This window comes from Engystomops pustulosus, chromosome 11 (genome assembly GCF_040894005.1).
Source record: "Engystomops pustulosus chromosome 11, aEngPut4.maternal, whole genome shotgun sequence".
In the NCBI taxonomy this organism is placed as follows: Eukaryota; Metazoa; Chordata; class Amphibia; order Anura; family Leptodactylidae; genus Engystomops; species Engystomops pustulosus.
In genome coordinates, this window is record NC_092421.1 from 63713072 (window position 1) to 63732776 (window position 19705).

Below are 19705 nucleotides of genomic sequence, written 5' to 3' on the forward strand. Positions count from 1 at the left end.
GGGCCACCTACCTGCTCCTCTGGTTTGAAAAATTTTTGGGACTGCCACATACAGGCACTCAATCTATTCCATTTTACTGCAGGGCCACCTACCTGCTCCTCTGGTTTGAAACATTTTTGGGACTGCCACATACAGGCACTCAATCTATTCCATTTTACTGGAGGGCCACCTACCTGCTCCTCTGGTTTGAAAAATGTTTGGGACTGCCACATACAGGCACTATCCAAATTAAATTGTCTCCATAGCAGCCTCCACACGTTGTCTCCATTGCTACCTCCAAAAGTCGTCCATATAGCTGCCTCCATACATCGTCCCTTTATCAAACGAGGTGTGTCAGGCAGAAATTTGGGTTGTTTTCATGGATTCCACATCAAAGTTGTTAACTTTGTCGCCACCCTGCTGTGTTATCCACAAAATATACTGGCAAACTTTTACCATTTAGGGATATTATTTCAGCGCTTCTTGCGCATCTGTTTACATTCCCCTCACCCGGCATATCCTAAACTTATAAGAACGCTACTACACTTGATCTTATACAAAAGGTTCTTAGAAGTGCTGTTTGGGGAGTAGCCTAGAGACAGGGGCTTGAATTGGCGAAAGCTCGCCTGGCAGCGGAGCGCCAGCTCCATGCGCATCATGCGCTTCTTGCGCATCTGTTTACATTCCCCTCACCCGGCATATCCTAAACTTATAAGAACGCTACTACACTTGATCTTATACAAAAGGTTCTTAGAAGTGCTGTTTGGGGAGTAGCCTAGAGACAGGGGCTTGAATTGGCGAAAGCTCGCCTGGCAGCGGAGCGCCAGCTCCATGCGCATCATGCGCTTCTTGCGCATCTGTTTACATTCCCCTCACCCGCCATATCCCAAACTTATAAGAACGCTACTACACTTAACTTGGTGCAGGCTGGGACCGAGTCTGACCCTGGGGCTGGTCATATACTGCCGACGCAGAGAATTGCGGGGCCTACCTCGGTCCAGGTCTCAAAGGCCTACTATACCTCCTCCCACCCCTCCTCCACCTCCTCCTCCTCCGAATTACCATCCGTGGGCATGGCGCCATCAGTCGGTAGCTCTAGGCACAGCAGCAGTGCCGTCGCAAAGCGACAGCAGGCGGTGCTGAAACTGCTGAGCCTAGGCGATAAAAGGCACACCGCCCAAGAGCTATTACAGGGCATTCCACATCAAAGTTGTTAACTTTGTCGCCACCCTGCTGTGTAATCCACAAAATATACTTGCAAACTTTTACCATTTAGGGATATTATTTCAGCGCTTCTTGCGCATCTGTTTACATTCCCCTCACCCGCCATATCCTAAACTTATAAGAACGCTACTACACTTGATCTTATACAAAAGGTTCTTAGAAGTGCTGTTTGGGGAGTAGCCTAGAGACAGGGGCTTGGATTGGCAAAAGCTCGCCTGGCTGCAGAGCGCCAGCTCCATCCCAAGATCCAACTAACATAGTTGCAGCACCTTTAATCTACTACTAGTTCACTGCCTCCATAATAATAATAATAATAATCTTTATTTATATAGCGTCATCATATTCTGTAGCGCTTTACAAATCATAGGAAACAAATACAAATGTAATGTAACAGAGCACAACATTTGTATGGAACAACAGGAGTGAGGTCCCTGCTCGCCAGAGCTTACGGTTTATGAAGATGATGGGGTAACACGAGGTAAAAGAATATTTAATGGTCAAGCCATTCTTCTTAGGGAATAGAAAAAAATATAATAAATGGAATTGCTGTCGCTTGAACCACTCAGCCGTCATCTTATATACCAGGTCCAGGGTGAATGGGACTGCAGAGAAGTCTGGTGCCTGTTGGTTGCTGGATAACAGATGGGAGGACGACACAGGACGGGTTAGTAGAAGAGTTAAAACTTCATGCAGTTAATGAGTGTTATAGGCTTGCCTAAAGAAATGGGTTTTAAGAGCACGTTTGAAACTTTGGAGGTTAGGTATTAGTCTGATAGTCCAGGGCAGAGCATTCCATAGAATTGGTGCAGCTCTAGAGAAGTCTTGGAGACGCGAGTGGGAGGTCCGCACTAGGGTAGAGGTTAATCTAAGATCACTGGCGGATCTAAGAGCACGGGTTGGGCGATAGACTGAGATAAGAGAGGAGAGGTAGGGGGGTGCAGCATTATACAGAGCTTTATGGATGAGGGTTATTATTATTTTAAACTGTATTCGAAAGGAGACTGGCAGCCAGTGCAGCGACTGGCATGAACTGTAAGCATACATGGTCCCCTTATCAAACGAGCTGTGTCAGGCAGAATTTTGGGTTGTTTTCATGGCTTCCATGTTAACTTTGTCGCCACCCTGCTGTGTAATCCACAAAATATACTGGCAAACTTTTATCATGTACCGATATTATTTGAGCGCTTCTTGCTCACCTCCTTTGGTTCCTCTCTGACACCCATTGGTTTGAAGCCTGAGTCCAATTAGGGTATGTCGCCATGCCACTCTCTAGCCTGCTGCCGCTGCCTCTGCCTCTGCATGCCGTCCCCTATAGTGTCAGGGTCAATTATTGGATGTTTTACATGCTATCTAGCTTCATTCTGTCACTCTGTCATGGCCATGCTGTTGCCCATAATTTTGGCATAATGGTGCGATTATGCAGCCTCAGAGGCATCCATGCATGCTGCCCCTGCTGTTTCCTGTCCATTTCCGTGGTGTTTCCATCCTTTTCTGAGGTTTCCAGGTGTTTGGCCAAGCTTCCCTGTGCAGATCCTTGGTCCCCTTGAAAAATGCTCGAGTCTCCCATTGACTTCAATGGGGCTCGTTATTCGAGACGAGCACTCGAGCATCGGGAAAAGTTCGTCTCGAATAACGAGTACCCGAGCATTTTAGTGTTCGCTCATCTCTAGTCATCACCTATTCTAACACAGGATGGATTATGTTAATTCTGCATGAATGGTCAACAAAATAAAACAAGAAGAGGGGAGAAAAGATTATGTTTTAGATTCTTCAGCATATTATACATTTATCTATTTGTGGAATATATGGATCCCTCATATTTTAGACTTTTTAAGGTGGAGGAAAAATAGAGAGTGCAAGGAGTGGTTGGTGAAGGTGATGGTGATAAAGTGAAGGGAAAAGGAGAAAGGAAAAGAAAAAAGGAGTGAGGCTTGTGCTAAAAAAATAAGAGGGATCCATAAAAGTTTTTTCAACAGTGTAAGGCTCACTGTCAAAAGCGTAACATACATAAAATGAACAAAAATATCCCTTCCCATATATGGGTGCATGATTTTTACTTTTGTAGTCGTATAATACATAAGTGGGATGTTTCCACAAGGGGGCGGTTAGACAATTGTTGCAAAATGTAACAAAGTTGCAAAGAGAGGGTAACCGCTTCACAGTGTATGTATGGATCAAGAATATGACAGGTGAAAAAATGTGTGAAGAAATCATTACACTTCTACAAGAAAAACAACCATGTCATAGTGTGTATGTGAGTCAAGGGTTGATATTAAGATAAAAAAAAAGGGGAAAAAAAATTCCCAGTGAAAAGGGTTTTTCATTAAGACCAATTGGGTCCAGAGAGATTATCCACATATACTACCACATATAATACCCTTAATGTCGGTTCGATAGTGTCGACCAAGTCCATGCTCGGATCAGAATATTGCTTTTGTAGGAAAAAGTGTCCATTTTCCAATTTTCTGAAGGATTATCCGTTCTCCAGAATACTTGTACTCTCACATAATCGGTTTGTTGCAGATCCCACTAGATAACTCAAAACAAAATTAGTTACATAACAATAGACAAACATATGATAAAAAGTCACAAGTTAAAAACCCAGCACAACCCGGGTCGGAAGTCAGAGGAATGGTGCGTAACTCAGGGTCTCGTTGAGGCCTTCTGGACTCAATGTTTTGAGGGTCCAGATCCACTTAGTCTCACATTGTGCTAGTTTTTGTGCTACAGGGCCCTCCCTAATGTTGTTTTTTATATGATCTATGCCGCAAATGCGAAGATATTTGGGGTTGCATTCATGATGTTCCTTAAAGTGTCTCGCCACTGGGAGTCCATCAGTGCAAAACTCTGAATTTATCGCTGCCTTTATATCCCGTACATGTTCTCGTACTCAAATTTTGAGTTCTCTCGTGGTTAGGCCGATTTATATCATGCCACAGGGACACGTGGCATGGTACACTACCACCCTAGTACTGCAAGTAATGGTATGTGTGATTTTATATTCTTTCCTACCACTTGAATCTGTCAAGGTTGTAGTTTTGATGATATTGGGGCAAGCTACGCATCGACCACAGGGTTTGCAACCCCATTTTGGGCCTCTGTTGTCTAAGAAAGTGTGAGCTTCTTTTTTTACATAGTGGCTTGTCACTAGCATATCCTGCAGATTTTTAGATCTGCGGACTGCTACTCCTGGGTGTACTGGAATGTACTTTTGTAGTACTGAGTCTGACCTTAACAAAGGCCAGAAACGCTCTAAAGCTGTTTTCCTGAGCTGCCATTGTGTGTGAAAATCCGTTATAAACCTCACCTTTTGATCTTCTTTTTGCTTCTTTTCAGGATAAAGCAACTGTATTCTAGGTGTTGATTTGGCTCTATGGTAGGCCTTTCTTAGACATCTTTGGCTTTAGCCCCGATTTAAAAATCTTTGTCGAAGTTCTTGTGCACGGTGCTCAAAAGTTTCCTCTGTCGAGCAGACTCTTCTCATTCGGAGATACTGTCTGGTGGGTACAGCTTTGATGGTTTGTGGTGGGTGGGAGGATGAGGCGTGTAACAGGGAATTGACCGCCGTTTCTTTTCTATATAGGTCCGATGAGAGATATCCAAATTTATCTTTTTCTAAAAAGACATCCAAAAATTCCACTTTATTGATATTAACATTATTCATGTTTATTCTCTGAACAAATGCATCCAGCTGCTGGGTCGTCCCCCTCCAGACAACCAGGATGTCGTCGATGTACCGTGCCCAAAAGATGACACGGTCCATCTCGACATCCCGGTCGCCCGTAAGGAGGTCCCTCTCCCACAGCCCCAGGAACAAATTGGTCAGCATTTAGCCAACATTCGAGGGTCACATAAAAGAACTTGGCACAGAGGCTGAATAGAAGTTTCCTGAAGCATTATTGTGGAATCAAAGACATTTAGTGCTACAGGCAGTCCCCGAGTTATGGACACCCGACTTACAGACAATCCCTAGTTACAGACAGATCTCTCTGCCCCCTGGTGAAGCTCTCTGGATGCTTTACTATAGTCCCAGACTGCAATGATCAGCTGTAAGGTGCAGGGGCGTAACTTGAGGGGGTGCAGAGGGTGCGGTCACACCCGGGCCCAAGAGGCTTAGGGGGCCCATCATTTGTCACTTTCCCATATGAGAAGACTAGTGCTATAAACCATACATTATAGTCGGGGGCCTGGTGCAGACTTTGCACTGGGGCCCATCACCTTCAAGTTACGCCACTGGTAAGGTGTCTGTAATGAAGTTATATTGATAATCTTTGTTCCAATGAAAAGACTAAATTTTGAAGAAATCGTAGTAATGAATCCAGCGTCCAAACTTAGAGGTTTACATCTTTATTTCCAATATAAATTCCAATAAAAGATATGTATAAAAAGAAACCGCTTGTGTCTCGTCTGTAGCTGGCTATGAAAAAAGATGACGCTAATTGCCTGGCTTGGCAAAAAAAAAAAAAAAAAAATACCTAGTTTGGACGCTGGATTCATTACTACGATTTCTTCAAGTTTAACGCACCAGGTCCAGGTGGAATCAATACCGGGTGAGCTACAACGCTTTCTTTCTTCTACTAAATTTTGAAAATCGAATTGTCACTGGGACAAAAAAAAAATTTTTGTCTGAAGCTACAATTATAAATTATACCTGGCCCAATTTGCATACATATCCAAGTTAAGAACAAACCTAAAGAACCTATCCTGTAATTAACCCAGGGACTGTCTCTGTAGGGCCTTGCAAGTGGCGGGGCTGGACTGAAGGGGGCGGGGCTACAGGATCAGAGGCAAAAGACACAGAAATCTCAGCAGTACAGCCTCACACAGGAATTCAAGATGGCGGCCACCCGACCCTAAGTCAAAGTTACAGGGACGTGTCTAGGGGCAAATAATTGTGTACACTAATACTAATGGAGACAGGTTGGATTTATACCTGTGAAATGCCATCTTGCCCTGATAACCTCGTCTACAGGCACGGTAATCTGTATTACTGATGTCGTAAGTAAAACTGCTGCAATTGGATGGTCTTCATTGATAAGCCAATAGCAGCGATCATGAACTGAGGGGTGGGGGCGACAAAACCACTCTGGTCCGCGGGGCTATATATTTAAAAACTATACAATCTTTAATTTTTTTTTTGCTTTTTAAAGATTAGATGCCCTTAAAAAACTTCATTTTAGTTGCTCTTTAGCTTATTAATGAGATTGTATTAACTCTTTAATGTGTGGAGGAAAATTACATCAAATTCTTGTTTTAGATTTTTAGCATTTTTGGGGGGGAACATTCACTGTAGCATAAAAATAATATATTTTGTTTATTACGGTGATACCTCATTTATATATATTATTTTATTTAAATGTGTCCAATTTTACTGGAGAAATTTTAATAGGGGGGGGGGGGGGCATCCACTTCAGAAGCCTCTTACAAGTTCTTTACACTGTCACACATGTAAGGGGTCACGGGTGTTACAGCTGACACCCGTTCTTTATGGTGCTGGCTCCAAACATGAGCCAGCACCTACTGTTCACCGTAATAGTACGCTGTGTGTTGTTAAGCACCTTCCCAACGCTTTTACTACCGTACTATTACGGCGCACGCCGGGGAGGGGTTAAGCCAGTGGGGCTGTGTGGGTATTTATCAGAATGTTCTGATCACCTTGTAGATGCTTTTTTGTCTGTGAATTCATTGGGCCAAATATAGCAGGGCATGAGGGTATAGAGGGCTGGGGGGTCAGCATTAAATTTTTCACCTCAGGCAGCAAAAAGACTAGAATCAGCCCTGCCATCATTACCAAGTATCATTTGTTACAAAGAAAAGGGAGATGTGTACACAGAAATATAAAAAACTTATGGAATTTTGAATGTGGGGAACACAAAAATGAAAAAGGGGTTAAAGACTATTTATACAAAGTACTTATATTTGACTCTATAATGGGCAATAAGACAAAACAATAAAAAAAAATAATTGTTTTATGTAAATTTTTACCATGCCCAATATTAAAGACGGTACTTTCCAGGTGCTTCAAAAATATACTCATTCTTAGCAAAATCCATACACACTCACATTTCCAAAGATCCATTGTGACATGCAAAGAAAAAAATGGCAACACGGTTTTCCCATGCTTGATCAAGTAAGTTCATGTTGTGACGCTTTCTCTTGTAAGATAATGGGGCACATTTACTTACCCGGTCCCTCGGAGTTCCCGAAAATGCATTGTCCGTCCGGAATGCACTGTGCCACAATTAACTTAGATTGTGCGCCCGATATCCTGCATGTGTCGCTTCCCTGCTCAGGTCCGCCGGAGTTCACCTTCTTCTCCGGTGCATGTAAGTGCTTGGCATGCACACCCTTTGAAGTTAAATACCGCAGTTTGTCCGAATCCGTCGGATCGTCCGACGCCCCCACCCCGATTTCTGTCGCATGAAAGCTGGCACAAATTCCTTTAGAATCACTGTCTCGGCGGCGCAACATTGAAATCTTCGGGATGTCCGACAAAAGTGCGGTCCGCGGGGCCCTTAGTAAATGAGCCCCAATAGGTCACATTTATCATTCGCTGACCCAAAGTCCACTTAGCACTCAATGTATCAGGTGGCTCCTGCCTGGACAGTTGAAGACTATGGGTAGTGCACAAGCGCGGAGTAGAGACTCCCCATGCGGCCCACTGCACCATCTTCTCGGAGGCGTAAAAGCCTTGATAAATATGGCCCAATATACATCCAACTGGTTTAAATACTGTCACACATATATTTTACCAAGTAATTATAAATTTGCCTTTGTATTAACTTTATTTTACGATTGAAATTCACATATAATCAGTCTCTTTTCTTTACATGATTTGTCATTCCATATTCCATTTAGTTGCATTTCAACGCAATCTTCTTCTCCCCATTGGTTGGGTTCGCCAGGACTCCAGTTACTATAAGCAAGTGATTTTCCATCTGAATAGCGAAAAATACCTTCTGTTTGTATATCAGTAATTCCCAAGAATGGAAAGAGACCGTAATGCTGTGCAACTTCTAGAACGGCCGCATTCTCTTCAGAATTTTTTGGACTTGCTAACTGGCCTCCAGCTTTTTGGCATATTGAATTTGACTGCTCATAAGTTAGTTCTTTTCCAGATGTAACAAATGTTTTTTCTCCAGCTATGGCCCCTCTAGCAAATAACAAGGCTGCAAGAAATGGAACAAAATGCATGAATGTTCAAATTGAGTAGGAAAAGTCAAAAAAGCAGAGAGTTACAAGCTTGAGCCTGGTGCCTTAAATCTGTGTACTAGTGTTGACTGAGGGGGAAATGGGTATGTAGGTTGGGTAGTACAGAACAGGTTAAATGTGTTCAGTGTTTGGGGGGGGGGGGGAGTTGCTGCGTCTCAGCCCCAAGCTGGGAAATGGCCTAGTAAGTAATAAGGTGAAAGAGCAATAAGAAAGTTAGACAAATGCCAATTAAAAGGGTGTGCAATGGCACCATCATATGCTAATCTATATATGGGATCATTCAAAAAAACTGTACAGGCGGTACCTTACTTAAGGAAACCCGACTTACAGGTGACCCCTAGTTAAAGACGGACCTCTCTGACCACTGTGACCTCTGGTGAAGCTTTCTGGATACTTTACTATAGTCCCAGGCTGCAATGATCAGCTGTAAGGTGTCTGTAATTAAGTTTTATTGATAATCCTTGGTCCAATTACAGCAAAACAAATGTTGAAACTCCGATTGTCACTGGAACGAAAAAATTTTTGTCTGGATCTACCGTTATAAAATATACAGTTTCGACTTACATACAAATTCAACTTAAGAACAAACCTATGGAACCTATCCTGTACTTAACTCGGGGACTGCCTGTATATCCTAGGCCCTTACACCTTTTCCGCTAACATTCTGTTCTTCTGTAGCTATATTAATGATTTGTTTTTCATCTAAAATGGAGACGGCAAACCAGTGGAAGATTTTATATGCCACCTCAACAACAGTAACATGGGCCTATCCTTTACCTTTCACCATTACGCAGCTTCAATTGAAATTATAGATCTCTCCATCAAACTTGGGGTTCACTCTCAGTTATCTTGATTTCGGCAGTGGCCACCATACACCATGGCTCCACATGACCCTACTGTCAATTCAGGAGAATCAGAAAAATTTGGAAAACTTGATCCCATATCGCATAAGAACGGGCAAAGACACTTCGCAATATATTAGTGCCAAGCAAACTGAAACTTACAACTTGGACCCAATCAACCACTTGCCCTTACTATTAACCCCTTAATGACCAGGCCCTTTTTGGTGTTTGCATACTTATTTTTCATTCCCCACCTTCAAAAATCCATATTTTTTTTTTAAATTTCCATGTTAGGAGCTGTATGAGGGCTTGTTTTCTGTGTAACAAATTGCAATTCATAGTGACGGCATTTAATATTCTATGTCGTGTACTGGGCAGCGGGAAAAAATTTCCAGTGTAGTGAAATTTGTGAAAAAAATACATGTGCGCAGTGGCGTAACAATCGCGATCGCAGAGGGTGCGACCGCGACCCGGCCCTTTGTACCTCCGGGCCCCTCCCTCTGTGCCTATACTTTCCTGAGTGCTGACCCGCCTGCCCAGCGCAAACTCCGGGCAGTCCATCCACCCAAACTCCACCTGCCTCTTCCCTACCACTGCCCCTCCGCCCGAACTCTGTGTGCCCGCTCACCCCCGCCCAGGGCAAACTCCGGCCTGCTTTCCCACCCCCGCAGCCAAACTCCGGCCTGCTGGCCCCCCTCCGCAGCCATACTCCGGCCTGCTGGCCACCCACGCAGCCATAATCCGGCCTGCTGGTCCGCCCCCGCAGCCAAACTCCGGCCCACCCCTCCAGCCAAACTCCTGCTTCTTAGCTTAGAAAAATATAAATGAATAGCATGCATAACGTGACAGGTTAATTTTAAGATTTGTAGAAATCAAAGTCTGAAACGAGTAACATGACAGTATAATACATTACAAGAGGTCAAACCTTTTGTCATTTTTGATATGCTGAGCTGCAACTGGTTTACCCGTGCTTCAAGTGATGATAATTTGTTCTGGAAACTTGCAAGTGTTGCTGTAAAAAAAGATATATATAATATTTTTAAACTTAGTATTTAGTTTTTAAATTGCATTTAGGTCGAAACTGATAATATGGATAAACCACATCAAATGTGTAGTGTTGTTTTTTACACCACTAATGACCTTTCCTGTACACAGGTAGACCCCGGACATAAATTATGAAGTAAGTAGTGGCCATTAATCCTATTGAGCGGCTACAAAGGAAGGAGGAGCACAGATCAGGACTGAGCCAGCGCCGCGTTCTCTGCGGTGGATTCGGGTCAGGCCGGGATTCACGTCAGAGGTAGTTCCTCTGACGTCCACCAGGTGGCGCTGCTGCGCTGAAGTCCGCTGAAATGCACTCAAGTTCACCGGCCTATTGCTAGTGAAGGTAAGTGCAAGTTTCGCAACACTTTTTTTTTTTTTTAAATGCGGTGGTTTTTCCGAATCCGTCGGGTTTTCTTTCGGCCACGCCCCCTGATTTCCGTCACGTGCATGCCAGCGCCGATGCGCCACAATCCGATCACATGTGCCAAAATCCCAGGGCAATTCAGGAGAAATCATTGCAAATCGGAAATATAAAAACGAGTGCACCGGCGCGGGGACAGTAACTCCCCACTGGTGTGAAGGTGGCGGGTTAGGGCAAATAATCAGACATGGTGTGGAGGCCCTGATAAATATGCCCCAATGACACCATTGGCACATCCTCAGTCATAATTTACCAACATCGGATGACACCGGCACAGATGTTACATGCAGCTATTTGGAAAGTAAGGAAAGTAGAGCTGAACAGGGTTCTAGATGTTTTAAGCAGGCAAAAAAGCTCTACTTTAGATGACCGTATAAACAAAAAGTAAGATACCTACAATACAATGGGGCACATTTACTAAGGGTCTGATTTGAGCATTCGAGTTTCCCGTATTTTTTCGTTTTGCGTCGAATTCTGCCAGGATTTTGGCGCACGCGATCGGATTTTGGCGCATCGGCACCGGCTTTCACGCAACAGAAATCGGGGGCCGTAGCGGTCGGAAAACCCGACGGATTCGGAAAACCCCCAGAATTTAAAAAAACAAATTGTGTCGCAAAATTAATCACTCACATGCACCGGGAATAGGTTGGTGAACTCCGACAGACCTGGTGGACATCGGGCGCACGACCTCAGTGAATCGCCGGAAGACCCGAATCCTCGTCGAAGAACGCGCTGCTGGATCGCGACAGGACCGTGTAAGTAAATGACCCCCAATGTGTGTCTTGTAGCCGTAAAAGAATATTTACAAAATTCAAAAAATGGAAACATCAATATAAAACCATACAGACAATTTCCAGGTGCTGTTCCTGTACAGTTTCAGGATATTATAAATCAAAAGCCATGTACAGTAATTTCATAACTGAAACAATTACAAAAAACTAGCATGTTGGTAGTAATTGAAATATATTTATATTACACACTTTAATGTTAATTATGTCATTTACCTGATTGTACAGAAATGTCTCCATTTTCTCCCTTTGGACCTGGCAATCCTTGAATAAAAATGTATAATTTTAGTCACATTTCATAAATGTATAAGCAATATGTAGTGGTAATACTATTCAGGTATTTATGGTGGTCACTGAGGGTACTACACCTTTCTATGGCACTGCTTTACAGAGGATTGCAGGAGATCGCAACCTGTGGGAGCCAGGGGTGGGCTGTGTTATCAAAAGCTCTGATACCGGGTGTTTGGCACATTAGACACCCGTCCAAACATGGATTGTGCTGTCTGTCTGCATAAATACGGTGAGGAAAGGGCTCAGCTCGTGAGCCATTTCCTTACTCCCTTAACAGACTTGTGACCTACAAATACATCATCTCAAGTCATTAAGGGGTTAATTAAACCAATATAAATTTGGTGTCACTATGCTTGCAGTGATGCAAAGAAAAAATAGAAGATGTCATATGGAGTAGAGTGAAAACTGTAAAACCAAAGCACACAAGAAAATGGTGAAAATGTGTTTTCCTGACAATTTCACTGCATTTGGAATTTTTCACGGTGCCCGGATCTATGAGTAAGTGTCCCTGGTTTATCATGATGGATTTTGATAGAAGATTTCATTTAATCCAAATTTACTTGATATGAACTTGTTTGTGCATGACATTTCTGTGTTTCAAATTTTCAATAAAGTGTGTTAAGTTTCAAACTAAGTTTCTGTTTATTTATTTTATATTCTCTTAACCCCTTAAGGACGCAGGGTTTTTCGGCTCATTTCTCGCTCTCCAACTTCAAAAATCCATAACTTTTTCATTTTTACTTGTACAGACCTGTGTGAGGGCTTATTTTGTGCGTAACAAATTTTACTTTCCCGTAATGTTATTTATTTTAACATGCCGTGTACTGTGAAGCTGAAAAAAAATTCCAAATGTGGAAAAATTGAAAAAAAACTGCACGTGCGTCACGTTCTTGTGGGCTCAGTTTTTACGACTTTTACTCTTCGCTCCAAATAACACGCCTACTTTATTCATTGGTTCGGTGCGGTCGCGGTGATACCAAATTTATACAGGTTTTATTGTGTTTTAATACATTTTCAAAAATTAAACGAATGTGTACAAAAAAGAAAAAAAAATTTTGCCATCTTCTGACGCTAATAACTTTTTCATACTTTGGCGCACGGAGATGTGTGAGGGGTCATTTTTTGCGAAATGCGGCATCGTTTTCATTGCTACCATTTTGAAGTCTGTGCGACATTTTGATCATTTTTTATGTTATGTAAAAAGGTGTAAAAGTCGCATTTCGGACATTTGGGCGCCATTTCCTGCCTCGGAGGTCACAGCCGGCCGTAACCGTTTTTATATTTTGATAGATCTGGCATTTTGGGACGCGGCGATACCTAATATGTTTGTGATTTTTACTGTTTATTATGTTTTATATCCGTTCTAGGGAAAGGGGGGTGATTTGAACTTTTAATATTTTATTAATTTTTTTTATTTTTTAAACTTTTTTTTTCTTTTTTTTTTTCACTATTTTTTAGACCATCTAGGGTACATTAACCCTAGATAGTCAGATCGCTCCTATCATATACTGCAATACTACAGTATTGCAATATATGGCATTTTTGCACACTATACATTACAATGAGCCACAGGCTCATTGTAATGGATATGCAGAAGCCAGATAGTCTCGGGTCAAACGAAGACCCGAGGCTACCATGGCAACCGATCGCCGCCCCCCGATGACGTTCGGGGACGCGGCGATCGTAACAAAGATGGCGGCGCCGCCGTCTTTTAAATGCTGCTGGCGACTTTGCCGGCGGCAACGGAGGGGTTAATAGCGGTGGGGGTTTTCTGCAATATGCAAAAATCCCCACCTTTGTATGAAGAGTCCGTGAGCCCTCTTCATACATCCCTTATACCTCTGCGCCGTAGAGCTACGGCGCACAGCGTCAAGGGGTTAAAAAATATTTCATTTTTTCCATGTTATTCTCTTGTCGGGGTTTCCAATATATAAACAGAGTGCTTAAACTACAACCAAAACCCAGTTACTGTATATACTCAAGTATAAGCCGAGTAAAAACCGAAATCTGCTTATACTTGAGTCTATAAAAAAAATTAACACTGTACACACGTTTCCAACGCCTTTTTTTGTGCTGAAAAACTCTGCTTATACACAAGTATATATGGTAATCTCAAACCTTTCCGAAGTCCCTAATCACTCTCATGGCCCTAGGTACTGATCTCTCTGAATCTCTCAGAAACAGGAGGATATTGTCTGCAAATAGCATAATCTTATGCTGGCTACCTCCATACCCCCCTAAAATCTCTTTCATTGCTCTTATCTTTAGAGCCGAAGGTTCAATGAATGTTACAAATAATAATTGTGACAGGGGACAACCTTGTCTTGTGCCCCTTGTCAATGAAAAAAGGAGGAATAATCTACAATGACCCTGATACAGGCCCTAGGTGCCACCATATAAAATAATCTTACCCAGTCCTTGAATCTTCCCCCCAACCTAAATCTACACCTCCCAGCGGAAGATCCATTCCACCCTTTCAAACGCCTTTGAGGCGTCTAAAGATAGGATGTAGTGCGTCTCTCCCCGGCCCAACTGTAAAACCCACAAGTGCCCAATATTAGTTTTAATGTATCACCCCAAGACAAATCTGCATCGGTCCTCATGAATCTGCAAGGGGGCCACCTTCCTTCTCTAGAAGTTCTTTTATTTCTCATGCTCTTCTCAGGATAGTGTCCCTGTCTCTAGACAGCATCATTTTGCAGATAATTGTTCAGGGAGGATGACCAGGAATAAGAGGCGTAGCGGGTATCCTATGTGCACGTTCAAGATCAAAATTATGGAATAGGTGCTCCTTCCCTAAAGTCTCCACTAACCAATCCTTAACAAATCCAATAGTATTTGCACTTTCAGCCTTTTCTGGTACCCCAATTATTCTTAAACTGGACCTTCTAGAACAATCTACTCCAAATCCACTATTTTCCATTTGAGGGTCTTATTTTCCTGCTTCATTTTGTTAGTTATTTTTTTTTCAAAGATCCCAGATCATCTAGGGTACTTTAACCCTACAGGGTCTGATTGCTCATACTATGCCTGCGATGACATCCCAGGGAGGAGGGGGCGACGATCGGCCATCCAAGATGTTATGTGCCGCGATCGCTGGCAGCTGACACCAGTCATGTATGGGGAGAGCTCTGCCTGTGACCTCTCCATACACCCCTCCCCGCAGCACCAGTACGTAATAGAACGTCCTGGTGCGCGGAGGAGTTAAATCTACACAGCTAAACACAAAAGAATATGTTTCCACTCAAAAGACAACTAATAGTAAAACACATCAGTAGTCGATGTAGTCAATGAGGCATTAAACAATTCATTATGACTGAAATATTATAATAGGCACACAGACCTGGATTTCCTTTAGGTCCCAGTTTCCCTGGTGGTCCAGTGATGCCTCTAACTCCTGGTGTTCCTGACTCTCCAGGGGGACCTAATAAAAGCAGATGTACATTATTGTTTTATATCATGACAACTGAATGTTGAGTTTCCACCTTCTGATATGTTATTTAGTCTTTGTATCCACCGCACGCAGTAGCCTCAAACTATCACACGTCTTACTTATTATTGGTTTCCACTCTTCTCATATGGAGCAGAATGACAATTTTACCCCTCAAGTTCAAGGTTAATGTTTGAAGGCCATTATAGAGCATCCAGCATATTCAGTTGGATTATGTACGGTTATGTACGGTTATCACGTACATATGGCTACATAATTAGATTATCATACATGAACCTCTTATGATTTCTCATTTTTTCCACTTTCCACTTTCCACTAATATATGAGAAGTTGAATTTGTATGTAAGTCGGAACTGCATATTTTATAATTGGGATTAAAAAAAAATTGTCTGGAGGTACAAAGACAATTGGATTTTCAAAATTTTTTGCTGTAATGGGTCCAAGGATTATCAATAAAACTTTATTACAGACACCTTACAGCTGATCATTGCAGTCTGGGAATAAAGTGAACCATCCAGAGACTTCACCAGAGGTCACAGTGGTCAGAGGGGTCCATCTGTAACTAGGGGTCGTCTGTAAATCGGGTGTCCTTAAGTAGGGGACTGCCTGTATATACTTACTTTTAGAGAGCCACCAATGATAAACTCCATTTGTTTGTCTATCTTACCTGGATCTCCTTTAAATCCATTGATACCATCTCTTCCGTCCCGTCCATTGAGACCTGGAAGTCCTTGTATTACAGAGCAAGTGGGTGATGTGTCCGATGTCCGAGTCCCAGGGAATAAGATGATACATATTACAGCTATGAAGCTGATACTCTGAGCCATGTTTACCTTAGAAGAAATGCAACTAAATATTTCACAAAATTATGAGAATTTTCCAAATTTATAGAAATTAAAAGAAGCTTCACCTAATCTAGCGGGAAACAATATATCGTCTGTCCCGGTGCTCACTTACCATTATCAACTACGTCGGACAAATTGTCATAAATCTATAAAATGAAAATGGGTTTTCACTGAGGACATTGCCAGCAGCAAACGAAATTATGACGAGTGCAAGGCATGCGCTGCTTTTTGTATGGCAGTTTATCGATTATTTAGCGGTATCTCGGTGAACTTTGAGCAGGGAAGGTCAATAGAAGGATGCTGTTTTTTCTTGTTTTGTCATTTCTGGTTATGGGTTAAAACATGTTCCAGGAAGTTGCAAGGTTATATTGTTTTTCTAAATCCGCTAAAACATAAGAAATGGAGAAATGTGACACTTTATAGAATAGTATTTTGTTAATGAACAAGTAAAGTAAAGCAAACACAGGACATATACAAGACATAGTTATGTATGTATCTGTTTATTATGTTTCAGAAATCATTTGATATATATACACTGCTCAAATAAAATAAAGGTAACACTCCAATAACACATCCGGAATCTGGATTAATGAAATATTCTCATTGGATACTTTGCTCTGTACAAAGTTGAATGTGCTGACAACAAAATCACAAAAGAACATTAATGGAAACAAATGTATTAACCAATGGAGGCCTGGAAAACAAAAGTGGAAAAACACACTACGGGCTGATCCAACTAGACAAGACAAATGATGCTCAGTATTGTGTGTGGCCTCCACGTGCCTGTATGACCTTCCTACAATGCCTCCGCATGCTCCTGATGAGGTTGTGGATCTCCTCCCAGACCTAGACTAAAGCATCCGCCAACTCCTGGATAGTCTGTTGTGCAACGTGACGTTTCTGGATGGAGCGGGCAGGCAGCAGATCGCTCTCCACAGCGTCTCCAGACTCATATCATTTCTGTCACATGTGCTCAGTGTGAACCTGCTTTCATCTGTGTAGAGCACAGGGGGCCAGCGGCGAATACACCAATCCTGGTGTTCTCTGTAAAATGCCAAAAAAACACAATTGCGCCATATTCTTGTGGGCTTGGATTTTATGGCTTTCATTGTGTGCCCCAAATATGAGGATACCAAATTTGTATAGGCTTTATAATATTTTCATACTATTACAAAAATTAAAACCTGTACAAAAAATGTACAAATCTTCTGGCGCTGATAACTTTTTCAAATTTTTATATGGCACTGTTGGTGGTGTCATTTTTTGCGACTTTTGATGAAGTTTTCAATTCTACCTTTTGTAGCAGTATACGGCCTTCTGATCACTTTTTATAGAATTTTTTCAAAATGGCAAAAAGACAAAAATTTTCGACTTTGGATGCTATGTTACAGGGTTAAACACCAGGAATAACCATTATTATATTTTGATAGAGCGGATATTTTGGGACATGGTGATACCTAACATGTTTATGATTCTTACTGTTCATTTATATTTATATCAGTTCTAAGAAAGCGGGTTCATTTAAATATCTAGGGTTTTTTTTAAAATAATTTTTGTAACTTTTTTTAATAAATATTTTTCAGACCCCCTAGGGTACCTCAACCTTAGGTTGACTGATTGATCCTACCATATACTGCCAAACAGTATTTGGGGATTTTCCTCATTATTCATTACAATGTGCAAAAAGCACATTGTAATGAATGGGTTAAAATCAGACAGCCTCGGGGTCTTGTAAGACCCGAGGCTGTCAGGACAACTAATCGCCTTCCTCGATGACTTTACAGGATCGTATCCAAGATGGCGGCATCCAAGCGCCACAAGGATTTAAATGCTTCCGGCGTGTTGGCACAGATCACGGGTGTTACCGGTGGGTGTTTGCTGCAATATGAAGCAAACGCCCATCTTGCATATACCCATAGCCGTCATGTAATACTACGTCACATTTCGGTAAGGGGTTAATCCATCCTCATTGAGTCAGTTTCTAACTATTTGTGGAGACGCATGCACATTTGGGGCATGTTCCTCCGTGCACAAAGGTGGAGGTAGTGGTCCTGATGCTGGGTTGTTACCCTCCTACAGCCCCCTCCACATCTCCTGGTGTTCTGTCCTGTCTCCTGGTAGCGCCTCCAGCCTATGGACACTGCACTAACAGACACAGCAAACCTTCGTGCCACAGCTCGCATTGATGTACCATCCTGAATGAGCTGCACTACCTGAGCCATTTGTGTGTGTTGACGAAGAGTGTAGGTAGGTAATACAGTACGTGGAGTCCACACACAATACTGAGCCTCATTTTGTCTTGTTTTACACATTGCAACACAGGTGGAGTGTGTTTTTCCACTTTAATTTTGTTGGTGACTCCAAATCAAGGTCTAAATTGAAAAAAGCTCTGTACAGAACAAAGTATTCAATTAGAATATTTTATTCATTCACATCTAGGATAGGTAATTTTTTTGAGCAACGGTATATACAGGGTGGTATCAACTTCCTGTTTTGGGCACATAAATAAATGGGAGGGCAAACTTTTCATTATGGAACTTGTCCAGAATGGCGGCCATTTTGGATCCAACTTTTTTTCAATTGGAAGTGGGTCATGTAACACATTATACTTATATTTAATTTTACAAGTAAATAAATTCTGTGCTTTGTTAAAATATAATTTTATTCTTTCATGAGTTATTGACAAGTTTATGACCGCTTATAAAATGTTTTTAAAGTGCAGCCAATTGTGCTGGATTGTCAATGCCACCCTCTTCTCCAAATCTTGACAAACTGCATCACAGCAGAAGAATTGCTAGCACAGGCTTCCAGTATCCATTGTTTAAGATGCTGTACCTCTCGTATCTTCACAGCATGGACAATTGCCTTCAGATGATCCCAAAGGTCCGAGCATTCCTACATGAACAGTTCTCTGGAAAGTGGTTTGGTCTCTCATATAGTGGTCAGAATAGACCCTAGATATGGTGGTCAGAACTCACTAGATTAAAAAAACTACTTACAAAAAGTTTTATTCAAATGAGATATGATACAATTTATCAGCAGAAATGCGCCCAGGCCCTGCTTAAACATGTTCAAATTATCAACTATTAGAACATCTTGTGGCAGGGAGTTCCACAGATTTACTGCTCACACAGTAAAAAATTCCTGTGTATGGAGATGGTAAAACTTACTTTCCTCAAAACATAGAGGATGCCCCTTATCCTGGCCATAGGCCTAGGTATAAAAAGATTAAGGGGTGGGGGGATTATCCTCATGTGGTCTGGTTTCTTGTAATACTTTCAGAGACTTTTTTGTATCGATCAGAACAAATGGAACATCCGCCACCGGGACCTAGCCTTTCTTCAGTGGTTGTAGACAGCTGGCGCCAAGAATACCGGAGTGACTGGCTAATACGGCCTTGGGCACTCTATGATCAGGGTGCTTGGTATTGGGTCTGGAGGACCTACAGCCTAGAAGGTCTCCAGCAGGTGGAGTGTGCAAGAAAAGTGGAGGGAGCGGCTGATGAAAGAGGTTTCTCCCAGGGGCAGCCCTTGAGGTATATAGGAATCCCTGGGTGATGAAGATTGGGGAGCCCGTGATGGTAAAGCAGTCTGATCCAGGGGTCACAC

General features: G+C 42.2%; 1 protein-coding gene across 1 annotated transcript; it reads right to left on the minus strand.

The window, feature by feature from the left end:
• Positions 1-7870: 7870 nt before the first annotated feature.
• Positions 7871-16341, minus strand: LOC140106241 (pulmonary surfactant-associated protein D-like). The gene is made up of 6 exons (XM_072130523.1): positions 16210-16341; positions 15920-16085; positions 15145-15225; positions 11727-11774; positions 10183-10269; positions 7871-8372 (listed from the first exon to the last, which is right to left on the minus strand). The coding sequence occupies exons 1-6, from the start codon at positions 16210-16212 to the stop codon at positions 7993-7995; spliced, it is 765 nt and encodes a 254-aa protein (XP_071986624.1). The 5' UTR covers positions 16213-16341; the 3' UTR covers positions 7871-7992.
• Between the last annotated feature and the right edge of the window lie 3364 nt (positions 16342-19705).